General features: G+C 39.7%; 2 protein-coding genes across 2 annotated transcripts in view; both read right to left on the bottom strand.

Moving 5' to 3' along the window:
- Positions 1–7,694: 7,694 nt before the first annotated feature.
- On the bottom strand, positions 7,695–8,408 carry LOC109967393 (gap junction alpha-10 protein). Its single transcript, XM_074527662.1, is given in 3 exon segments — positions 7,695–8,047; positions 8,050–8,195; positions 8,197–8,408. Coding segments are annotated over 3 exon segments (711 nt in total).
- Positions 8,409–10,271: 1,863 nt separating this feature from the next.
- Positions 10,272–16,765, bottom strand: part of casp8ap2 (caspase 8 associated protein 2) — a 14,473-nt gene continuing 7,979 nt past the window's right edge. Inside the window, exons 9-11 of the mRNA XM_020612920.1 lie at positions 13,012–15,865; positions 11,155–11,254; positions 10,272–11,050 (exon numbers count right to left, since the gene is read on the bottom strand). Of these exons, the coding sequence (XP_020468576.1) occupies positions 10,988–11,050; positions 11,155–11,254; positions 13,012–15,865 (3,017 nt within the window). The 3' untranslated portion in view covers positions 10,272–10,987. The remainder of the gene's footprint in view (positions 11,051–11,154; positions 11,255–13,011; positions 15,866–16,765) is intronic.

Here is a 16,765-nt window from a genome sequence, read left to right on the forward strand (position 1 = left end):
TTATTTTATTCATAGCTTTGGGATATTTCTTGAGACTTCTTCTTCCATACAAAAAAAATTCGGTGCTCATTTATGGTGCTCATATCACTGAAAAATGGCATCTAAAACATTCAACAACTGATTTTAGCTTTAGGTACCTCCGCTGAAAACTGAGACAAACCTTGGTGTCAGCAAAAATCTCAAAACTTTGACAAATAAAACCAAAACTATCTGTCTAGCTATACACCAGTAGAGAAAAGTGAGAAGATATGTTTTTGTCATGTGGGGGAACCAACACTTTAGTGTCTCAGGGTGTCAAACATTTATCACTCAGAATCAGACTTTTTTTTTGAGTCAAATAAAGGTTCTATTGAAAATCATGTTAATATCATTTAAAGCTGCATTTTTATTTATTTATTATTATTTTTTTTACCCTTTGGCTACTTGGGGTAGCAGAAACAGCTGTAAGCACAATACTGACATATTATCAACTCTAGCAGAAATGGCTAACATGTTACCAAACATTTACTAATTTACACATCCAGCAAACACAAACTTTTTGTGCCCACCAAAAGAATGTCCTGAGAAAAATATCTGGCTTTTTAGCTGCTAAATTTTCTGCTATGCTCACCAACTAGTAGTTGACTTTGTGTGTCTGCCATTTGGTGCTGAAAAGGTAACTCACAATGAGAACTCAATCACAGAACCTTTTTCTGCTAAAATGCAATTGTGTAAATGAGACTGATGAAAGCAGAGTTTGCAGGTTGTAAAGCAAAAACTGTTAGCATCAAGAGGCTGAAAAGCTCTTTAGAGCTGAAGGCAAATGCAGACTTAGTGATAATTCTTTGCTGGTGTGTCACCACAGGCGACCCCTCTCCCGTTGCACCATAGCATCTGATATTTTGTTCATACACAAATATTGATTAGTGCAACTTTAAAATCATGTAACAGAAACAATTCTAAGCATAGAAAACCTCTAAAATAAATTTATGAATTTGATACTTAGACAAGGAATCCTCTGGGTAATTTTGTACAGGCCAGACTGACTTAAGTGAACATTTGTGCTGTTGCTATAACTGTAACTGAATGCTTTTACCTTTTTGCTGTGTATTTGTCTTGTTTAGTTAAGCTTTTGGTTGCTGCTTCTCTGAAAGAAACACTGGTTTCTCCACTCCAAAGGTTGTTCTGTAAAAGAATATGAACAAAAACATGTCTTTCTCACAGATTGCTCAACTGATATTCTGGTTGAATGCACAGGCTGAGATCACTGAGTAAACTATGAAAATGGAATATGTTTACAAATAGATGTTATGTCATGTATGATCAATTTTTGCCATGTAAAATTCACTTGGCTCAATTGGACTGGTCCTTGGTGTTACGTAAAGAGACAAAGAAAGAGTTTCCTCACCTTGTCTTTAATCCAGCTTTTGGGATGGGTCGACATTATATGGACACAAGTGCACCTCCGATATTTGCCTTAGAACTTGCAGAGGCCATAGTTCACATTCAAGTGAACTGAGTGTATGCAGGGGCCTGAGCCCCCATCCCCAAGTCACCAGTGCGGACTTTCTCACACTTATCTACCTGTGAAATCCTTCATACCTCTCATAACTGGTCAATGACTGTATCAGCAAACTGCATCAGGTGTTTTTCTACATGCTTTTTACACAAATTTTATGGATTATTGTACTAGTCAATTTTGGTGCATCATTTTTAATGTAATAGCTCTTAAGCTTGTAGTTCAAGTTGTTTTTTCTTTAATTTTTCTGGACAACTGTTTTGTGTTAATATTGTTCATTCGAAATAGTTGTTATTTGCTTATTCTCTACTCAGAGTTCTTACCTTTATAATTTTAAATGCTACCTGACCCTAATTCATTGAAATGACTTAATAACCAGTGTAAATATGTTGTTGTGCAAACCCAGTTTTCATTAATTTCACTTGCTAGTGTTATATAAATGACTCTTTTGTCTAGACGCCATTTCTCTTTATGAAATAAAGAAACAGGCATATCACATTTTGTGTCGTGTGGATGTTTTTGCAAAAACATGACAAAATATTAGGACCTTTAAAAGCTCCATTAATGGATTTTAATTTAATTGAAATTAATTGATTTATTTTGTTTGGCAATTTGGGGGGGGGGGCAACAACAGCATATTATCATTTAATTTATCAAGTTAGAGTATTGTGTAAAAGTCTTAGGCCACCATTAGATTTGCTGACTATAAATATTCCTTGTTATCAGAATACAACTAGAAAATACAGGAAATATGTACACAGTATTAAAAAAACAAAAATAGAAAAAATCTGCAAACAAACTGGATGCTCCAGATGTGGTCATCAAGCTGTTCTAAAACAATATGAAGAATCTGGTCAAGGACAAAAACGAGAGTGGACACAAAGAAAACTGTCCCAACCTAATGAGAGGTTTCTCAAAGTTTTTTCATTGAGAGAATGGAAGAAAGCCAGCCGGACCTGACTCAGCAACTGGCAGCTGCATCTGGAGGCCAAGTTGATCCTTCCACAGTCTGAAGAAGCTTGATCAGGAACAGCAGCAGCCAAGAAACTACTTTTTCAGAAGGGGGACAGGGAGAAAACAGCTTGCAAAGACTGGAGTGGAGATCAGTGGAAAAGAGTCTTATGGAGTGATGAATCAAAGTTTGAAATGTTGAGGTCCAGTAGTTGACAGTATGTGAGAAGAAGAGTTGGAGAGAGGTGGAGGAATGCGAGTAGAGAAATGTGGTGGAGGCTCTGCCGTGGTTCCAGACTTCCTGACATTCTGCCCAGAAGAATTCAAGCTGTGCTAAGTGCAAAGGGAGGTGACACTAAATACTGACTTTGGACTACAGAAGCTGTTTTGTTCTGAAAACAGTTTTTTTATGTTGTGTACATATTTCCTGCATTTTCTAGCTGTATCTTCATAAAGAGACCGAAATAAATATAAGTATCACTACAACCTTGCTAAAACAGGTTTTGCACTATACTGTGCACTCACCAGCCCCTCTATTAGCTACACCTGTGCAATTATATGCAGTCCAATGCAAGACTTCCACCTTATTGTCTGTGTTTATGAAGTTGGTGAAATTGTCATACCGTAAATGTATAAATTCAATTAAATGTCTATTATTGAGGACATAGTTAAAGGTGGTGCTGTACTTGACTACATTATATTCAGTGGTGTCTCTATATTTTTGTCCTGCCCAGCTACATACATGAGAGTATTATTGTACAGTGACCTATTAGAGCTGTTTTTCACTGACAACAGCTGCCTCCTGTTGAGAACAGTGGACTGAACTAAAGCAAGCTTTTGGAAGGAATTTGGCCAGAGGCTGGAAAATGTGAAAGTCATATAATGACCAAAATGTATAGAAAACAGAGTAGAATGAGAAATATATTTTAGCAATACAGTTACAAGAAAAAGTAATGGCACTGTTTGCAATTTCCTGGTGTTCTGTGTAAATTGGTCATGGGATGTAATCTGATCTTCAAAGTCACAAATATCAATAAACACAATATTTCTAAGATGATAAATCACAGACAGTCCTGATGGTGATTGAACACACCCATTACACATAAAAAAGTGATGGTGGGAAAAGCCGTGGAAACGTGAGGCTTCTGATGTTCCTAAATATCAACTGGAGTCACGTGTTAGCAAACCTGGAATCCAATCAATGGATAGAGGTGTGGTTTAGAATTACCTGACTTATGAAAACACTCCAGTGTCAGTGTCCTGTTCACAAGCAGCATAAAAAAAAAAAAAACCTCAGAAAACCTATGAACAAAAGTTGTTGATTTGCATGAAGCTGTAAGTGGTTACAGAATCATCTCAAAGACAGGAATTCATCAGTTCACAGACATATTGTCTGTAAATGGAGACTATTTCATAGTGTGGCTACTCTCCATAGAAGTAGGCACCCAGCCTAGATCATTCCAAAAGGTACCACACACACACACACACACACACACAACATGAAGGCAGGTAAAATGAACCCTAGGGTAACAGCTAAAGACTTGAAGGATTCATTGGAGGTGGTTCACATCTTTGTTCATGTGTCATGGCAGAACACCACAAAAGAAGCCATTTCTCTCCTAAAACATTGCAGCTTGCCTGACGTTTGCCAAAGACCACCTTAACACTCCACAACACTACTGGAAAAATGTCCTGTGCACAGATGAAACGAAGGTAGAATTGTTTGGAAAGAACACAGCACTACATACGGTGCAAAAAGATAACCGTGTACAAACATGAAAACATTATCCCAGCTGGAGGAGCATTATGTGGGGCTGTTTTGCTCCCTCGGGACCTGGACCACAAGTTTATCCAGGTATCCTACAGGATATCAGGGTAGCTGTGGCCAAGCTGAAGCTCAGAATAAGCTGGGCAATGTAACAGGACAATCACCCTAAACAAAGTAAATCTACTACAGAATGGCTTTGGAGCTACAAACTCCACCTAGTCAGAGCCCAGACCTCAACCCAATAGAGATGCTGTGGAATGACCTCAGAGAGCTGTTCACACCAGACATCCTAAGAATGTGGCTGAGCTGAAGCAGACTGTTTGCATTTTATCTTTCTCTGTTGACCATGAGAATCCAGATGAAATTTTATTGACCAGACCAGAGAAGAGGTTGTGATAAACTTGCTATGGACAGAGGCCCAAATGGCTGATAGCAACATCTTTATGCTTCATTTAAGTGATTCCATACTAGTCGGACAAAACAGGGCAGTCCTGAAGGAAATAGAAAAAGAAAATAGGACAATTACAGTTTAAATTTGTCAGACCAATAGAGAGCTACTCAGTCAAAGCAAAATGTTGAATTGGATGACCCTTTTTTTCTCCCCAGCTCATTCTCACTAATAAACCACAAACACTAGTTTAGGGAGTTCTCTCATGGTTATCGGTTCCACAATTAATGTAAAAGGGTTTTGGTCTCATTTTATAAGCAGTCACATGTGCTTGAAGAGAAATATCATTTTGATTCATATTTGAAGCTCTTGTACATGCACATTACACACTGTCAAAACAAAGTTGCAGTTGAGAGAAAGATGAGATTTACCTCAGAATCAGGATTCTGTTCCTCTATTACTATCATAAGGAAGTAGGGTCAAAATAAAAGCATGAGACCGGAAGCAGTGGGAAAGAATCATGACAAGACTGGTCACTTCACTTTTTCATAATTGAAGACAGCTCCAGAATCATGGTCTCAAAGAAGGAAAAGAATGAGGACAATTCATGGTTATTATTTGTGTCACAGGCACAAATACAGCAGCTTCTGACCTACAGCAGTGTAACTTCAGTTTCCAAGCACCAGCAATGTTAGTAATCTACTGTTTTCTGTCTGATTTTTAGTGATCAAAGCACCAACAGTGTTGGGTTAAGATGATTATCTTTACACAATTTTATAATCTTTTGTAGAAAGTATTTTGTAGTGCAAATGGTTTAGACTATTTTTACCTATACCTTAGGTCTCATAAATGACTCAATGGAAATAACAGTAGAGACGCATTTCAATTGAAATGAAAAAAAAAAATGCTCAGCTGTTATTTGCTCTTCTCCAGACGAAAAAAAAAATTGTCTGCCTATTTTTATTTACATTTTTTAAAAAAATCTCCATCACAATGGTCAGCATGACTGAACAAACATAAAATATCAAAATGTTTTCAGAATCAATCTTATGGTTTTATTATAACACTCATATGTTGCTTTATATTAAAGAAACTCTTTCATATTGAGTTAGGGGTGATGACTTCATTGTGATTGGTTGATTAGGGACCAGTCACTGACATTGTTCAATGAAAAAAAAACAACAAAATTTTTATTGATTTACAGAGAAAAACATGTCTTGACCATTCCAGTGGACACAGGGTCTGAAGGGGTTATCAGAAGGTGTGAATCTGTGAAGAGACTGACATGTACATAAGGTATTTATGGGCAATATGTCATTTTGAGTTCCAACAAAAAAAAACACCTGAATGCAACTGAGTTCTCTTGTTGACCAGAGCAGGGTCTTCACTCTGTCCACCAATCTCTCCCTGACCAATAACAGCCAATCTTCTCAACCATGCTGCAGTATCTCTCCACTGACCCGACTGCCACACTCTACGGACGCACAAGCACAACTCACCTTCACTGCTGCTGACTCTGGTGCCAGCCGTTTTCATGTTACTCCAGCCATAAAAGATCATCTCGGGTTAAGAAGCTCTCCTTAACCTTAATTTTGTACTAGTGTTACTACATCTGACACAATATAAAGCCATATCAGTGAACAAATAATCATTTGTTCAGTCAGATTGGCTATGCATACTAATTCCTATTAATATTTCCTAATTCATAGTTGAGTTACTTTCCTGCAGGTTTTTCTTTTTGTTTTTTGAGATAGAAATGTGTTGTCTATGCTAAAATGAAAAACTGTCCAATCTGGAGGCTGAGCTTAGTGTTACTGACATGAGCTGTTGGCATCCATATATATTACAATGTGTAATTAAATTCACTTTGTTTAATTTGCTGTTATTACAGCTACAATATGTAACTTAAGACAGCACTAGCATGAAACTCCAAATCAATCCAATCTGCTCCGCCCAACAATCCCTCTCCCTGCTTCTCTATGCTCTACTACGATCTGTTACGCTCCACCTAGCACTCCCTCTCCTTGCTCCACCAAGCTCTGTCCAGCTCTTCAGATATTTGTCATTATGTAATTACAAGAAATGAGAATGCAACCAAACTTACTGATCAAGTAGAAATAACTGAAAATCTCTGATTGGTTAGAGAGGTCAGTACCACTCAAAACCTTTAGAAGCTAATATCTCTGCACTGCTGCCAGTGCTGTTCATGAGTCTGGGTCACAGGAGGCTTTGATAGCACCTCTCCACATTAAGACAAGTTTTGGAGCAAATTTCTACAGCCAAAGTATTTGGAAAATAGTTACATACGGTAGCTTAAGCTATCTTGCATTGCCTGGTGTTAATTAACACTTTATATTGTCTGTTAAATTACCTGTACTGCTTCATTAACAGTTAAACAGATCAGAAAGCCAAGTAGTGACATTGGTTGCTTTAGGGGATTCAGGAAAAACAGACTGGACTGGATGATCACTTTCTGTTCTCACCATGGACATCCTCCTTACACTGCCCAGGGGCAGTGGGATCACCATTGGACTATCTCTCTCACTGAGCTGCTGGGCCTCAGTATCAGTTCCACAAAGCTGGAGTAACCAGCTTTGCCTCTGACAGTCCTCTGGACATAAAACTGTACTTTCTGGTTGTTGGATAGTGGTCGCTCATTGGAGAATCACTCATCTCACTGAGCTCCTTGCAAACACTCACTCTGCTGTGCTTCCTCTGCAGGTCCCTCAGGGCCTCTGGGATTTCTATGTGGGTGGCCATCAGTATGGGTCGAGGTCCTGTGTATATGGGCCGAACTGAGACCCAAGATCCATTTGAATCATCACTGCTACATGAGGGCTTCCTGTTGCCCAGGTTGTAGCGCCACTCCACAGCCCCCAGAAAACTCTGGATGTTAGCTTGACTTGGCAGGTCCATCTGTGCACTGAGGGGCCACTGAGGGCAAATTTAAAGGAAGAATCACTCCATGATCATCAGACACAACAGGGCAGGTCATCTGTGTGCGCTGCATGAACCTCTGTGGTGAGGAGTTAGTGAGCACACAAACCTGCTACACCATGGATTTTTTCTTTGACCTGCACACACTGTCATCATCTCCATGTTGTATCCATACAAGCTTTGTTTAGTTTCTTCACTCCAAGATGGCAAATCTCTAGGAGGCTGAGGAATAAAGAAACTCCACCAATAACCAGCAGGAAGACCAGAAAAATGTTCTTCTCTGTTGGTCATGATACAAAGCAATCAACACTGTTGGGGCAATGCAACCTTTCACATTTGTACAGTGGAGACAGTCCAATGCCATAATACTGACCTATTATAAAACCCACCATCAATACCAATCTGGTCAAGATATGGAAAACATATGTGTGCAGCAAGGAGCCTCTGAGGGGAGCTTTCCTTAGTCTCTTCTGTTCATCTAGTTTCCTGAGCTCTGGCTCAATTGCCTTACCCCCTGAATGGGGTCTGTCTCCTCCAGCTCAGCCTTCAGATAGGCTTTTTTTCTGTGCCTCTCTTTCTCAAGGGTCCTCAAACGAACCAGTGACGGAGAAGACACAAAGATGATTTGAAGGACTCAGTAGCGGATAAGAGATGGGGAAAACCTGGTTGTAGCAGGCAGTCTTGCAGCCCGGTTGCTCTGTGTTGCAAACAAACTCACTCTGCTTATCATCCCAGACAACCTGAGCTGCAACACCAAGCACAAGCATCCAGAAAATGAAAAGGATGGCGAGCCAGATATTCCCTACAATGGTGGAATGAATGTGGACCTCTTCTAAAATACTCCCTAATAAGCTCCAATCCCCCATCTTGTCACACCATTCTTAGCTGTCAGTGAATAAAGGAAAATGTGAGTAGTTTGTAGGGTTTCCATCAAGTAGAAATGCAATAAAAAATGTTTTACTTCCGTTTCTAGGGTTCCTGCCTTGTGTGCTTCAGCATAAAGCCATTATTCATCAGTTGAAACATCGGGAATCAATTGTCATCCCATGAACACAGGTGAGAGCTAACTCTGTGATGCAGCTGACACTGTTTGAATGCTGTGGCAAGCTATGACTCTGAGTCTGAGTTTGAAGTGATTGATCCACCACATGACCATATGATGCCCTGAGGTTAGCTTCACCCTGCCACTTTTGCCATCAGACTGGAACTGCACCAATTGAGATGTCAATACACAGCCAAGGACAAGGTTTGCCACTTTAGGGTTGATAATGTAAACTACTGTATATGACCAATAGTATGTCGACACCACTGTCTAATTACTTTGCCTGAAAATACACTTGTCTGCATTAGTGGCAGTTTTGTGGTTTTGGTTTAGTTCCAATGAAAACAGCACCAGTTACAACAGTAAACTCTACTTACACATCAATGGTTCAGTGTTAACAGTCTAATAATGTTAGATATATGTACAGTATGTCTCAGCCAGGGCCAAATGCCTGGAGGGGCGCAGCACAACAGTTTGTTTTTTTTTATTAATAGTACTGTCGGGAGCGCGGGGCGCTGTAAAGGGCACCAAAGGTACATTTGTGTACATTTATTTTGTGATCTAAGTTGAATTGGTTCACACAAACATGTAATTGAGTTCCTTCCAGAGTGGAGCCAACAGTAGCAGCTGTGGAAGTCAAGCAGACACACAACTGCTGCTGTGTGTGTGTGAGGTATGAACAACCACTCTCAGCTCACATCATGACAAGATGCAAATTACTAAGACTTTCAGAATTTCCCTATTTAAAGTGGCTTTAATAGTTAACCTAAGACATTAAAGTAGTAAATAGTGTGTAGTATAATAGGGTGAAGATGAGGAATGTTCAGGGGCAAAAGTCTGGGTACTGACGCCCTTCTGCTATGTTGAGTAGAAGAAAGAAATTGAGTATCCCACTAATATATTGGTTACAGAAAACAGCCTTAATAACAATAATAATAAAATATTATGTGCACTGTGTATATTAATATGCAGTACATTTTGAATTCCTTTTATTTGTTATATAATGTTTTAATATATTGCAAGTGTGGCAGCAGTGACCTACACTTTTCTGTATGTGTGTGGCACCAACAACTGACTTTTGATATTTAAAATAAATGTTGGTGGTATTACTTTTGTATTTTAATGAAGTAGGAGAGGGCAGCACGGTGGCTAGCACCGTTGCCTCACAGCGAGACGGTTCTGGGTTTGAGCCCCAGCTGACCCAGGGCCTTTTTGTGTGGAGTTTGCACGCTCTCCCTGTGCTTGCGTAGGTTCTCTCGGGGTGCTCCGGCTTCCTCCCACTGTCCGAAGACATGCAGCATAGGTTGATTGGTGTCTCTAAATTGCCTGTAGGAGTGATTGTGATTGTGTGTGTGTGTGTGTGTGTGTGTGTGTGTGTGTGTGTGTGTGTGTGTGTTTCTTGGTCTGCATGTTAGCCCTGCGATGGACTGGCGACCTGTCCAGGGTGTACCCCGCTTCTCGTCCGCGGCCAGCTGGGATTGTCTCCGTGACCCCGTTTGGGACTAAGCAGTATAGAAAATGGATGAAGTAGGAATTTGAAAGTAGGTATTCTAGAGGGTTCTTCAGTTAACCTACAGTAGTGGTAATTTTAAGGATAGGAATACATACAAGTATAAAACAGACAGGAGCATTAATAAATAAAACTTTATTTTCTGTAAAGAATTATTTACAACATTGTACCTGATTCTATTTATAAGAAACAGGATGAGTCAAACAAAGTGCCACTGAGGCCCACAGGAAAAAAAAAATCAATTTGTATTTACAGAGATAAATGTACTGTCCTCTACATCAACTGGACATGTAAATATTTTAACACAACCTTTAGGCACATACACATTAAGATAAGATCAGTAATATCACTGATTTATTTAAAAAAACGAGACCCAAACTAAGTCTCGTAGATAAAGGTGTACTGCCGGGTGTTGTTTCCAGTGAATGTCTGCTAATTTTAGGAAGATTAAAAAGTCAGCCGTATTTTCGGTGAAAAAAAGCGGATACACTGGGAAGTAGGTTATTGTCATCCAAATGAAGTTTTTTCTAACTTTCTAACTGAGGAAAACATGTAAAACTAAGCCAAGGACTTCTGGAGACTGAACATAAGGATGTAGATGCTGTACTGAGGACCATCTATCAGCAAATGCCCAGAACCAATGCTGAAATAGTGATTGCAGTATGTGTTGCTAAAAAACAAGAAGTGAATCAAATCAGTAATGCTGATGTTGACTGAACAATTTATCTTCTTTTCAATCAACCTTGTCACTTCTGCTGGGTCATTACTGTTGAAGTCTAACGTGTAATGACTCGGCCACTCTGAGTTCACGTCTTTCTGCACCACATCACATGAACAGTAGCCTACATGTCTGTGTTGCTGCCACATAAAGCAAAGCACAGCTCTCTGAGGGATCAGGTATCCATCTTCTCCTGCTTCTTAAAAAGCTTCATGAGCTGGTAAAATCGGTGAGCAATCTGAGAGAAGGCAAACAGTTGGCAGTCACTGGATGGTCCTTTATCACAGCCTATACAGTCATTAAGTACAGAAAAAAAAAGAATAAGAATGAGGAAAATCTTACCTGCCCTGAAGGCTTATGGAGTTTCTCTGACAAGGCAGAGAACGTCTCACGTGAAGCACCTTTTGTCTTCAGGTCAGTCAGTATAGTTCGATCTTCATCTCTGCAAAACAAATAAAGCAATGAGCAGTAATTCTTTACATCATGTCTTTACAGGTAAACACATGCACTCTTGAAGTGTGCCTCCTACACAAATGTAAAAACAAAATGTAAGTCTTGAACAGTGTCAAGAATTGTGCTGGAATATTGTGGCCCAGAACAGCCAGTGTACATGTCAATTTATGACAGCTTAGTTTTTTTTAAGCTCATTGCTAAGAAAATCCACTACACTCCAAGGTTTTACTGCAAAAGTTGAGTAATGCTGTATAAGTTAGCTGTATGAGGTAAACAGCTGTTTCAAAGTGGTAGTCTGATCTTACAGGTTGGGAAGTGGGAGCAGAAGTTCATCTAACCAAAAATGAATCTGAAACCATTTTGATTTCTCAAACAAAAATGCTCTATCATTGTAAATAACACTTCTCATGCATTACCAGTCTGTATTTGCAAGAAGGAACAAAAAGAAGGAAACCGGACAAAGTCCACTCTTATTTAGTGTTCATATTTTAAAAGAGTAAAAGCAACACCTCAAAATAAAAAAAAAATGAAATTTGAAGTAAAACTTTGCTTAAGTAAAAGAAAAATGATCAGGAAATTTCACATAAAAATGGTTAAAAGTAAATACAGCATGTACTAGAGTATACAGATGCAAGAAAAAGTCATGGCACTTTTGCACTATACTGTGCACTCACCAGCCCCTCTATTAGCTACACCTGTGCAATTATATGCAGTCCAATGCAAGACTTCCACCTTATTGTCTGTGTTTATGAAGTTGGTGAAATTGTCATACAGTAAATGTATAAATTCAATTAAATGTCTATTATTGAGGACATAGTTAAAGGTGGTGCTGTACTTGACTACATTATATTCAGAGGTGCCTCTATATTTTTGTCCTCCCCAGCTACATACATTAGAGGGTTAGAGTATTAGTGTACAGTGAGCTATTAGAGCTTTTCCCCCCACTGACAACTGCCTCCTGTTGAGAACAGTGGACTGAACAAAGACAGTAAAGTTTTGGGCACTATTTGCAAAGAGGTTGGGAAATGTGAAAGTCATGTAATGACCAAAATGTATAGAAAACCTCAGAGTCGAACGAGAAGCATATTTGAGCAATACAGTTACAAGAAAAAGTAATGGCACTGTTTGCAATGTCCTGTTTTTCTGCATAAGTTGGTCATGAAATGTGATCTGATCTTTCATGTCTTTATTGAACACACCCTTTAAACAGACAAAGTGATGGTGACTTTTTCACTGTTTGGCTATAACTGGTTGATCATGACTGTTTGTGTTTTATCAGCTTAGAAATACTCTTTGTTGATATTTGTGACTTTGGTGAACATCAGATCACATTTCATGACCAATTTATGCAGAAAACCAGGAAATTGCAAACAGTGCCATTAGTTTTTCTTGTATAAATTGTACAGAAATGCCTCATTTCAGTTTCTCTCAGTAATGAATCTTTAACACTCAAAATTGTAATGGCTAAAAAGTGCAGTTCGCCATCACATCACATCTGAAAACAGAAGTACCCAGATTACTTGAAACTGCTGTATACCAGTTATTTGCTATAAACATTTTAATGAAAAAAAAGTGTTGTGATTAATGTCATTCGCAAACACTTAAATTTTTTGCTAAAATACTGAGGAATAAACAAAATCATTAACCACTGCAAGTATTGTGGGGACTTGCTTAAGGTGTATATAAATATTTTCATTCAGAAACCCCTGGGAGGGGAAGTAGTTCAATGCCACCCCAGCTACTGACCTGGTCCATGCTATCACCACCTCGCCTTTCTTCCTGACAACATTCTTGGCAGAGAGACTGCTAGGGGACAGAGAACTTGGGACGGATTTGGACTTATTACAGTCTGTGTTCACATTAGACACCATTCCTTCTGTGCTCTCCACCTCTTCCTTTTTGGACCGCTTTGCATTTGATTTATCCAGGTGTTTCTTCCGTTTTCTGCCTTTGTCACAATCCCTCTGCTCTGTCTCTGGTGTGCCGTTTATGTCCTCTGCAATGGTGGGACTTCTCTCAGACTCCAACACATCCAGTCCATCTTGCTCTGAGCTGGAAAAATGGGTTAGTGAAGTTTGGCTCCTTTGATTTGTTTCAGAGCTCTCAGAAAAGTGCTGTGGGTTACTAGCTGACAGTGCGTTTTCAGAGGGACTGATTAATTTCTGTGGCTCAGACAAAAAAGCTTTTGAGGGACTTATTTGAGTGTTAATGTTTTCTTTTATAAGGCACGAGTGATTTATGCTCTCAGCAACAGGGTCTGTGACACCTTCCCCAGCTGTTGCCTGGCACACTGGTTGGCTGATCTGCATAACCAAATGATCAGAGCTTTGAGCACCACTGTGCAAACTAGGAGTTTCAGGCAGACTTTTCAGAGACTCTGACAGTTTTTTCAACTCCTCAGGAAAATCAAGTTTTGAGGTACTTTGTTGAGTTGATGTATCTTCTTTTTTGTGGGATGGATCATTTGTTAGTGTTAAGCTCTCATCTCGAGTGAGACATATATCTGAACCAGTCTTAGCTTGACAGATCCCTGAGTCTTTAGCATGGTCAGACAGACTGTTTCCTGATGGTACAGCACTTGAAGAAGCACTACAATTCTGTGACTTGTCCAACGAGAAAGCTTGTTCTTGAATTCCTTGAATGGCTACATCTTCTTCTCTTAGTGTTTGATTTGAGTTCTCATCAGCAGTGATAGTGGTATCTGCACTTGCGGATGCCTGGCGAATCTTGAGAACGAAATGATCATTGGACTTCTCCATTACTAACACTTGTGTGGGCCTATCGGGCTGAAACACAAAAGATGTGGCAAGTGCCACTGAGGCCACACTGCTGCTGGAGCCACAGCTGGAGTTGTCCGTGTCGAGGGCAAGGTGAATGTCCTGCTCTGTAGCATCATCCTCATCCAGGAGGGCATCCTCACTTATGTGAGCGCTGATGACACTGTCTGGAGCGGACATCATTTGCATGCTTGATGGCTGGAGGAAGCTGAGATGGCTGTCAGACTTAAGGGGTGATGGAATGGTGAGGGAGACTGCCAGATCTTCAGCTAGAATGGAATAAGACCTCTCTGAAGCCAGCTTGCACTGTAGCATCGCTCTATTATCTGATGGCACTTCTAACAAGCAACTTTCATCAAATAAAGCTGAATTTGGCAGGATCTGATCTTTTGATTGTGGAGACGACATCCTACGAGGTGAAATGCTGGACCATGCAGTGATATGCTTAGAGGGAGTACCAAATTTGGTGGGAGACAGTAATTTAGATGGAGAGTCAAATTTAGCTGGAGTGGTTATACTGATGAGTCTCTCTTGATCCTTCCTTGGAGTACTGAGGGCCCGGGCTGCGCTGTCTCCTGCGATGCCACTGGTTTCTAATAAGTCACATCCTTGTAGGAGGCATTTGAAGATTTCCCCCATTTGAGAGTCTCTCACCAGATTGAACGTTAAACTGGATGCTTGCTGTTCTGTGAGAATCTCAAAGTCAGATTTGTCGAGCAAAGTGCCATTTTGAGAGACAACCAAAGAAGACAGGTTATCTTTCTCTGGAGTTGAAGGAATATTTTTCGGAGGAAGTAAGTTAGCTACAGTTAGTGTATTTGGCCACTGTGTTGGATGCGGGTCAACATTCCTGGTTTTTTCCCCATGTGTGATTCGGATATCTTTGCCTCTGCTTCCAAGGCCTGTTTTGTAAGGCATCACAGCACCAGGCTTGATTCGATTCAGACCGGTTGGAGGAGACTGTGTTTCCTTCTGCTGACACTGTGGCTTATCCACAGAAAACTGTCTGGAAACCTTCTCGTTCCCACTGGGCTTCATATCCTCAGCCTGAAGTCTTGCTGGTTTGCAAAGGCTCTTCAGTGTCACGTGAATGTCCCTGAACAAATAGTCAACATGGACATCTACAAAGTCCCACAACTTCTGTTTCAGATCAATTGCTTGCTGTTCAAAGATGCGTTTCACAATACCATTGTTTGATACTTTGCTAAACACAGATACAATCTGTTTCCTCAGCCTGGATTTCAACTCCCCTGCTTGACTGCATATTTGACCAAAATGAGCACCATCCACAAACTCTAAAAAAGATGCCTGAAACTTGTCCATCATGCCAAAAAAGCTCTTTTTGGGAAAAGTTTTGTGAAGCTTCATGTATTTTTTCCGGATTTCAGTGCGAACCAACTTGAATGTCTCCATTATATCCTCTATGTTGGAAAAGGAAGCTTTAGTTGCTGGAGGGCAAACTATTTTAAGACGAGTCTTTGGACTTGATGTCGATGTACCTGGGGTTTCACTACTTTCATTTGGAGCAACAAGCCTTTCTGTCTTGAGGGGAAAATCTGAAAACTTAGGACTTGGTTTAATTCTGACTGGTCGTGCTAACTTCACCCGCTTGGTTGCAGGGACAGGAGAATCTGCAGCTGTCTCATTACTTTCGCTTAAAATTTCCCCTTCCTCCAGTTCAGTATCAGAGAGACTTGAAGGCAGGTCAGATACCTTGTCCATCATATTTTGCATGTTATGATCTGTAGGAGAACCTGGATATTTGTTCTCTTTGTTTACATCCAACTTCTTTGAGTTGACATCAATAGCAATATCAGACAAATCTGTATGGGGGGAGGGAGAGAGAGAGAGAGAAAAAACATTTATGTAAACATTTTCTAGATTTTTTTTTTTATAGCATTTCAAGATTATGATAATGTACCTTATCAAAAAAGATTTGTGTTTTGTAAATTTTCTTTATTTTGTATTTATAAGACCTGTAACTCAAATGCAATTAATAGTTGCTGCTATTTGCCAAAATTTAGACTACCATTCATGTTATCTGACACTACCTATCCAAATGGGTTTGGATATTATCATCTTATGACTACATTCATTATTTATTTCATTTTTGGAAAACAACAAGTCATTATTGTGTGTATTAAATGTTGTTTTCATGTGGAAAAACAAGCTTCCATACTTTCTAACCTATCCAAATTGGTTTCATTGTGAAAACAGTTCTATCAGCCTTTAGAGAAAAGAGGATCCCAGAAGAAAACACAGCAATTTCACATCTTTTACATTGTTGCACTCATGACAGTTCTAAAAATGACCAAAAAATATGCACATGCATATGATGTGTAAAATCGCTAAAGTTCCACTTTAACATGAGTTACAATGTCTATGTGCCGTCTTGATGAATTAAACAATTCAGTTCTGAGATTGGTTTTCTCAAGATAATGGCTAAAATTAAGCCTGATCAGAAGAACAGCCATAATGAAAATAAATATAAGCACTACAAAAAACTATTTGTCTATAAAATGGTAATTATCTCATAGCGGAGAAGATCACCAGGACCCCACTGCCCTCTCTGCAGAGCATTTACCACCGCAGGGTGCGTAGGAAAGCTGCCTCCATCCTCAAAGATCCCACCCACCCCCAGCACGGACTGTTCACCTCCCTACCCTCTGGCCGGAGGTTCAGAAGTGTGAAATGCAGGACCACTAGACTGAAAAACTCTTTCT

Source organism: Monopterus albus, unplaced genomic scaffold (genome assembly GCF_001952655.1).
Source record: "Monopterus albus unplaced genomic scaffold, M_albus_1.0 scaffold128.1, whole genome shotgun sequence".
NCBI classification, from domain to species: Eukaryota; Metazoa; Chordata; class Actinopteri; order Synbranchiformes; family Synbranchidae; genus Monopterus; species Monopterus albus.